Source organism: Oryx dammah, unplaced genomic scaffold, assembly GCF_014754425.2.
Source record: "Oryx dammah isolate SB20612 unplaced genomic scaffold, SCBI_Odam_1.1 HiC_scaffold_23, whole genome shotgun sequence".
Taxonomy (NCBI): Eukaryota; Metazoa; Chordata; class Mammalia; order Artiodactyla; family Bovidae; genus Oryx; species Oryx dammah.
This window is the reverse complement of record NW_024070207.1, coordinates 60,924,201-60,933,258: the sequence shown is the minus strand read 5'-3', so window position 1 is coordinate 60,933,258 and position 9,058 is coordinate 60,924,201. Positions and strand designations below refer to the sequence as shown.

General features: G+C 36.7%; 1 protein-coding gene across 1 annotated transcript in view; it reads left to right on the top strand.

The window, feature by feature from the left end:
* The window catches only part of APOOL (apolipoprotein O like), an 89,733-nt gene that overhangs the window by 37,167 nt on the left and 43,508 nt on the right, over window positions 1–9,058 (top strand). Inside the window, exon 2 of the mRNA XM_040265624.1 lies at window positions 4,619–4,723. Within this exon, the coding sequence (XP_040121558.1) occupies window positions 4,619–4,723 (105 nt within the window). The remainder of the gene's footprint in view (window positions 1–4,618; window positions 4,724–9,058) is intronic.

Genomic DNA, 9,058 nt, shown 5'->3' with positions numbered 1-9,058 from the left:
ACTATATCTAAGTAGTTCTTAAGAATGCCAATATAGTAAAGAGGGTATTACTGGGGGTTATGACATGGAAATAAGCAACCAGTTGAGCTTAACTATGTCAAAGTATTCCTGAAGGAGAGTAGTGAACAGAGACAAGGATAGAAAAGTGATGGTAAATTCCCTTGGAAATGGGGCTTGGGAAGTGGGGGCATGCCTTTTTATGTTTATTTTTCTAGTATCTAGCACAGTTGTTTGACTACTATTTGTGTAAAAAATGGAAAGATGTAAGCATAATGAATACAGTGAACAACGTGAATTTGAACTGCACAGGTCCACTTATATGCAGATTCTTTTCACTAAATTTTTACTGCAGTACTACATGATCCCAGTTTGGTTGAATCTGTGGGTGTGGAGCCACAGATATAGAAAGCCAACTGTAAAGTTATACATGAATTTTTGACTGCAAGGTGGGTCAGCACCCCTAAGCCCTCCACTGTTCCAGGGTCAACTGTTTCATAGGTTTGTTTTCATGATTTTATGAGACTGTTTTCTGATTTATAGATTTAAACTATCATTCCTATAACAGGATAAAATTTCTCATTTTCATGTTTTATTTTCTTTAAAATGTAATGCCATTATATTCTTCTGCAGTGGTATAAGTAGTATCCAGTTCTTTTTTCTGCTGTTTTCAGGTTAACATATATGCCCTGAATAGATGGATTTAGAGTTAAAACTGGTATATTTGAAATCAGAAATTGTCGTTTCTTATTGAATAAATTTGATATGTAATGTGTAAGTTTAAGGTGTATTGTATGTTGCTTTTATACATGTATAGGTTGTAATGTGACTGCTGTTATATAATATTTATCAAATTATATAATTATAGTACAATATTGTCTATATTGTGCATTAGATCTCTATGGCTTATTTACTATGTACAAGTTTGTACCCTTAAACCCCATCAATCTTATTCCCCTCCCCCACATCCCTTAGTAACCATCATTTTACTATCTGGTTTTTACAGGTTTGACTTTTTAGATTTCACATGTAAATGACATTCTCCAGTACTTGTCTTTCTCTGACTTATATGGCTTAGTATAATATGCTCAAAGTCCATCCATATCGTTGAAAATAGTATGATATCCTTCTTTATCGTGGCTGAATAATATTCCATTGTGTATGGGCTTCTCAAGTGGTGGTAGTGGTAAAGAACCTACCTGCCAATGAAGGAGACTTAAGAGACCCAGGTTTGGGTCTAGGTTGGGAAGATTCCTTAGAGAAGAACATGGCAACCCAATCCAATATTCCTGCCTGGAGAATCCCATGGACAGAGGAGCCTGGGGGGCTACAGTCCCTGGGGTTACAAAGAGTAACCCTATGGTTACATGATCAAAGCAATTTAGTGCACAGGCATTCATGCACATATATGTATACCACATCTTTTTTATCCATTCATCTGTCAGTGGACTTTTGGGTTGTTTGCATATCTTGGCCATTGTGAATAATGCTGTGATAAACATAGAAGTGTATATATCTCATTAAAATCTTAATCTCTTTTTTGATAGAATTATAAGAAAATCCTAAAGGTTGGAGCTGTAAGGCAGTGCTAGAGCTACCCAATAAAACTTTCCCCTATGGTAAGAATGTTCTGTTTCTGTGCTGTCCAGTTGGTGGCCACTAGAGTCATATGTATCTATTGAGACATTGAAATGTGGCTAGGGGGATGAAGAAACTAATTTTTAATTTTAATTTTTAAATTTTCATTAATTGAGATATAATTTTAAATAACATGTGGATATTGGCTACCTTATTGGAGAGTGCAGTTCTAAGGCCCTCAGAGATTATCTGCACACGATATTTTTACAAATAAAGAAACATAGGTCTGTGACTTAACTAGAGATTACATAGTTGTTTAAAAAGAGAGCTGGGACTAAACTCTTGATTTTGGCCTGCAAGGAGATTAAACCTGTCAGTCTTAAAGGAAATCAACCTTAAATATTCATGGGAAGGACTGATGCTGAAGCTGAAGCCCCAATACTTTGGCCACTTGATGCAAAGAGCCAACTCATTGGAAAAGACCCTGATGTTGGGAAAGATTAAGGGCAAGAGGAGAAGGGAGCCAAGAGGATGAGATGGTTGGATGGCATCATTAACTCAATGGACATGAGTTTGAGCAAACTCAGGGAGATGATAAAGGACAGGGAAGCATGGAGTGTTGCAGTTGCAAAGAGTCGGACATGACTTAGTACCTGAACAACAGTGTAGCTAGTATTTACCATATTGGGCAGCATAACTCTTAGGAGCTTAAGTAACTTGCCCAAACGTAGACAGTAAGCCTCACAACTTGAGTTCAAAACCAAGTATGTGCAGCTTGTGAGCTTATATTTTTGCCATTATGCCATACAGCTTTATCGCTGAAAGTCAAGGTGGATGGACAGAGTAGAAAATGTAGCAAAGATATCAATACTTGGGCATTTTTCAAGGTTATACTGTTTTAACTTTTTAGTGAAAGTGAAAGTCGCTCAGTCGTGTCCAACTCTTTGCAACTCCATGTACTATACAGTCCATGGAATTCTCCAGGCCAGAATACTGGAGTGGGTAGCCTTTCTCTTCTCTGGGAGATCTTTCCAACCCAGGGATCGAACCCAGGTCTCCCGCATTGCAGGCAGATTCTTTACCAGCTGAGCCACAAGGGAAGCCCAAGAATACTGAAGTGGGTAGCCTATCCCTTCTCTAGCAGATCTTTGCAACCCAGGAATTGAACCAGGGTCTCCTGCATTGCAGGCAGATTCTTCACCAACTGTGCTGTAAGGGAAGCCCTAACTTTAAATACATATATATATTAAAACTGATGCTGGCAAGATTGTTCTCTTCTGCAGACTAATTAGTGGCTTACTCCCCAAGTTCCCAGACTGAAATATGGAAAAGTTCATATATCAGGCTGGAAACTGCCCCAAGTTCCCAGGCTGAAATATAGAAAAGTTTAGGCCACTAGTTTAATCAGTCCACATTCTGTAGCACAGGATTATAATTATTAAGTAATACCTATGAAATTATTTTATAGTCTACATATTATTTTTCCCTTATGTGAAGTAATGTGAAGTAAAGTGACTATGAGAACATAGATTGTTGAAATTTTTTCTGATATTAGCAATCTTCAAAAATATTTGTCTTTTATCTAGGAAGTAAGGTCTAATCAGGTATTTTAAAAATAGCTTTAAAATATTGTAAGAATTGACATGCTTTAAATAATCACTTCAGAGCTTTATTAAAATGTTTTTGTTCAGGTACATAGGAGAACATTCTTGCCAGCATCAGTTTTAATATATATTTTTTGATACCTGACATTATATATTGAGTGAGAATCTTGTTATTTCATTAGTAAATACCAACTATGTATAAGAAATCAAAAGTGATGTATTTCGGGAAGCCAGGACTAGATAAATTGTTCTATGATGCTGATATATGTACTAGAGGGAAGGTTGAAGGTAGAAAAACAGTGAACACAATTTTTTTTATTAGTGTTGAGTCTTAATTTTACTGTATATTTTTGAAGTCTCAATCTACATCAGAGTCATGCCTAAACAGGAAATTGCTTACTAGTACCAGTACTTTCCCTTATTCTGCCCAGAAATTATGGGAAAAAATATGTCAGAAATGAAATGCAGTTACTATCACTGTTATCCGAGAACATTTAGAATTCTTTGGCTGGTGTTTCTTCCAGTTCTTGAAAAATTTCACTTATGTGTAAGCCAGAGAAACCTCTTCCCTGTGGATGTCTTTTGTCAATTTCATCAGGTCCTCCTTTTGAGTCTAAAGAATAAAGCTCTTAAAATAGTTGTTCCCTGGAAAGTTTTTCATTTGGCCTTGTTGAATGTATAATCTTTAGGAATTATTTTGATACTGGATAAACACTGGAGCACTTTGTTCTTAGAGCCAGCAATTTTCCTACATTCTTAATTTAAATCAAGTTATATCAAAAACAAAAGTCACTTTTGGCTTTAGATCAAGCATTAAATGTAATAGCTAAAAAGGAATCTATTAGTTAGGGGCATAAGATTTGTAATGGCAGGAAGTTATTTTTATAAATAATGTGATTATAAATTTTATTTCAAGATACAACCTGAATCACCTAGTACTCCAGATCACCCTTATTTTTTACTTTCTCCTTAGCATTATCAATTGTAATATTCCATATAATTTATGTATTGTGTATATCTTCTGTCTCTACTCCACTAGAACGTCAGCTCATGAAAGCAAGAACTGTTGTTTTATTTCCAATGGGTCTGGCATTTAGTAATTACTCAGTTAATATTTGTGAACTGAGTGAATATCATAATCTATCTCACTTCACCTGTAAAAGTTTATATTCACTTCTTCCTGGTAATTATTGTATTGCTATATTCCATATGAAGTAAGTAGTTAACAAATTGGTGAAAATAATACTCTACCATCTAGCATGAGAGGAGAATTTTAGGAATTATATCCTAAAAAAGGTATGAATTGTTTGAAATGCTTGAGTTTTTAATACATTTAAATGAAACCTATAGTGTTCCTCAAATGTGCCTCCCCCAAATTTATCAGGAAATATAGGGTGGGAAGCTTTTCATTAAAAATACGTTTTGATATATTTTCTCAGATGGGAAAGCTGACAACCATGCCAGCAGGTCTAATATATGCATCTATAAGTGTGCATATGGCCAAAGAAGAGGAGTCCAAAAAGCAGCTAGTGAAACCAGAGCAGGTAACTTGCCTACAAAAGTTTGTGAATTCTGTATGACATAAATATGATGTAAAAACTGTGAGGTTTGTTTTTTTGTTAACTCTATTCATCAAAAATGTCTTTGAAGTATTTGTTAGGCATATTTTTCAAGTTGAGAGAAATAGTAACAATATGTCTCAAAGTAAATATTGTATTATTTTTAGCCCAAACATCTAAAATACTAACTCCAATGAAAAACAATTTTTTGATTTTTCTTAATGAATAATCCATGAGTAGTATAGGGTTTTAGTTCTTGCAAGCAGTCCAATTTTTGTTTCTGGAAAAAATTTATACAGGTGCACATGATATTTGGAAGCTTTAGTTTAAGAAATTCATTAAGATCTCAGTTTTGAAAGCAATCTTAGATGTTTTCTAATTCGCCTTCTCTATAGTATTGTAATCCCCTCTACAATAGGCACACTAACTGGCTGTTTTCTTCAACATGAATAAAACTGGATAAAGGCAGTCCATTCCATTTTTTGGCAGCTCTCATTCAATTTAAGGTCCTTTCTTTAATCAAACACAAACCTGTCTCATAATCATAACTTCTACCTATTGGCCCTGTATCTCTTGCATTGATGCTATCCAGAACAATTCTCATCTCTCTTCCACAAAACAACTCTTCAGATGTCCATTCATTTTATTTAGTTTTGCTTCCTGGGTAAACATATTGGTAATTTAACAATTACTCCTGGGTCAAAGCTTTGAATTCCTTCACTTTCATGATCTTTCTTTGCCAAACATGTTCAGGATAGCTAATGTTTTCTTCTGGTGTAAGTATTTTGAATACTGCAGGATAGAGTCAGACTCTGACTTCTCTTGTTCAAGATAATTTATTTCTGTTTTAATGCTGACTAGGCTTCCCTGACGGAGAAGGCAGTGGCACCCCACTCCAGTACTCTTGCCTGGAAAAACCCATGGACAGAGGAGCCTGGTAGGCTACAGTCCATGGGTAGCTGAGAGTTGGACATGACTGAGCGACTTCACTTTCACCTTTCACTTTCATGCATTGGAGAAGGAAATGGCAACCCACTCCAGTGTTCTTGCCTGGAGAATCCCAGGGACGGGGAAGCCTGATGGGCTGCCATCTATGGGGTCACACAGAGTCAGACACAACTGAAGCGACTTAGCAGCAGCAGCAGCAGGCTTCCCTGGTGTTTCAGTCTAAGATCACATTTGTTTTTATATTTATTTTTGTTTTGGGTCATCACAATCAACTTTACTTAAAATCAGCTTTTGACCATGACATGGTGAACGTGCAGTTCTCTAAAATTCATTAAACATTTTTATATGGGCTACTAGTAAGCTACTAGTACATAGCTTACTAATAATTTCCAAATTTGTACTTATGCATATGTACCTTTTAGACTTAGTTGCAGGTACATTTATGTCTTTTTAACTTACATCTTATTAATCTAGTCTATCATACCAGCTTTTTAATGTCTCATTGTAGTAACTTATTCTCTTCACCATGGTGCGTTTCATCTTTTCTAGCCTCAAGTTACCCTTAAGATATATCTGCATGCTTAGAAATATATATTGGAGGCAAACAGGCCTAAATCTGAATCTTGACCCTGTCACTGACTGTTGGATGGCGTTGGACAGAATTCTTAATAGTGGCATAAATATTCTGTTGTATGAATACATCATATCAAATGTATACTTTTCATATATTCTGGAAATTTAGTGTATTTCCAATTATTTTGCTAATGTAATCAGTGTTTTGTCAAAACACTTTGTACCTGAATCTTTATGTACATATGTAACTGTTTCCTTAGAATAAATCTCTAGAAATGGAATTGTAGGTGAGAAAGCATGAAAAATATCAGTAAGTTGCCAAACCGACATGCATAAAGGTAGTATTTACTTATTCATTAAACAAAAAAATATTTCCTGAGTTTCTCTTATATATGTGAGGCATGTACAAAGCACTGGGTAAAGTTTTATTAATTTTTATTAGCAGTCTAGAATAGATTTACTCTCCTGTATACTTGTAGACTTTCAGTATTTTTTTCTCCTTTTTATTAATCTTAGTGAGATGATGTTTTTAAGCCTACCTTGGCACTTCTATCTTTGGAAAGCTTAAAATCTAGCTTGGATAATAGGAAACGGGCATTTGGCTCTAATGCTTAATTTATATATTTCTGAGTTTTAAAATAAATCTGTGCCCTTTACTATGGTATGGAATGAACAAGATATCTTGGTATTTATTGTGTTCCTCAGTACATTTTAAGCAGAATTCACTTGAGTTACTTATTAAACAAAGTGGCCAACTAAGTGCTATGGACTATTCACATATGTATGTATGTGGAAGTTGCTCAGTCATGTCCATCTCGGTAACCCCATGGATTATGCAATCCATGGAATTTTCCAGGTCAGAATACTGGAGTGGGTAGCCTTTCCCTTCTCTGGGGATCTTCCCAACCCAGTAATCAAACCGAGGTCTCCTACATTGCCATCTGTATGTCTTCTTTGGAGAAATGTCTGTTTAGTTCTTTTCTCCACTTTTGGATTGTATTGTGCATTTTTCTGGTATTGAGCTGTACGGACTGATTGTATATTTTGGAGATTGATTCTTTGTCAGTTTTTACATTTTCTATTATTTTCTCCCATTCTGAAGGCTTCTTTTTCACCTTGCTTATAGTTTCCTTCGTTGCCCAAAAGCTTTTAAGTTTAGTTAGGTCCTATTTATTTATTTATTTATTTATTTATTGTTTCCATTATTCTGGGAGGTGGGTCATGAAGGATCTTGCTGTGATTTATGTCAGAGAGTGTTCTGCCTGTGTTTTCTTCTATGAATTTTATAAGTTCTGGCCTTACATTTAGACCTTAATCCATTTTGAGTTTATCTTTGTGTATGGTGTTAGAAAGTGTTCTAGTTGCATTCTTTTACAAGTGGTTGACCAGTTTTCCCAGCACCACTTGTTAAAGAGATTGTCTTTAATCCATTGTATATTCTTGCCTCCTTTGTCAAAGATAAGGTGTTCCTTCAGTTCAGTTCAGTCGCTTAGTTGTGTCCGACTCTTGCGACCTCATGAATCACAGCACGCCAGGCCTCCCTGTCCATCACCATCTCCCGGAGTTCACTCAGACTCACGTCCATCGAGTCAGTGATGCCATCCAGCCATCTCATCCTCGGTCGTCCCTTTCTCCTCCTGCCCCCAATCCCTCCCAGCATGAGAGTCTTTTCCAATGAGTCAACTCTTCACACGAGGTGGCCAAAATACTGGGTTTCATCTTCAGCATCATTCCTTCCACAGAAATCCCAGGGTTGATCTCCTTCAGAATGGACTGGTTAGATCACCTTACAGTCCAAGGGACTCTCAAGAGTTTTCTCCAACACCACAGTTCAAAAGCATCAATTCTTCGGCGCCCAGCCTTCTTCACAGTCCAACTCTCACATCCATACATAACCACAGGAAAAACCATAGCCTTGACAAGACGGACCTTAGTTGGCAAAGTAATGTCTCTGCTTTTGAAAACGCTATCTAGGTTGGTCATAACTTTTCTTCCAAGAAGTAAGTGTCTTTTAATTTCATGGCTGCAGTCACCATCTGCAGTGATTTTGGAGCCCCCAAAAATAAAGTCTGACACTGTTTCCACTGTTTCCCCGTCTATTTCCCATGAAGTGATGGGACAGGATGCCATGATCTTCGTTTTCTGAATGTTGAGCTTTAAGCCAACTTTTTCGCTCTCCTCTTTCACTTTTATCAAGAGGTTTTTTAGTTCCTCTTCACTTTCTGCCATAAGGGTGGTGTCATCTGCATATCTGAGGTTATTGATATTTCTCCTGGCAATCTTGATTCCAGCTTGTGTTTCTTCCCATCCAGCGTTTCTCATGATGTACTCTGCATATAAGTTAAATAAGCAGGGTGACAATATACAGCCTTGACATACTCCTTTTCTTATTTGGAACCAATCTGTTGTTTCATGTCCAGTTCAAACTGTTGCTTCCTGTCCTGAATACAGATTTCTCAAGAGGCAGGTCAGGTGGTCTGGTATTCCCATCTCTTTCAGAATTCCCCACAGCTTATTGTGATCCCCACAGTCAAAGGCTTTGGCATAGTCAATAAAGCAGAAATAGATGTTTTTCTGGAAGTCTCTAGCTTTTTCCATGATCCAGCGGATGTTGGCAATTTGATCTCTGGTTCCTCTGCCTTTTCTAAAACCAGCTTGAACATCAGGGAGTTCACGGTTCACGTATTGCTGAAGCGTGGCTTGGAGAATTTTGAGCATTACTTTACTAGCGTGTGAGATGAGTGCAACTGTGCGGTAGTTTGAGCATTCTTTGGCATTGCCTTTCTTTGGGATTGGAAT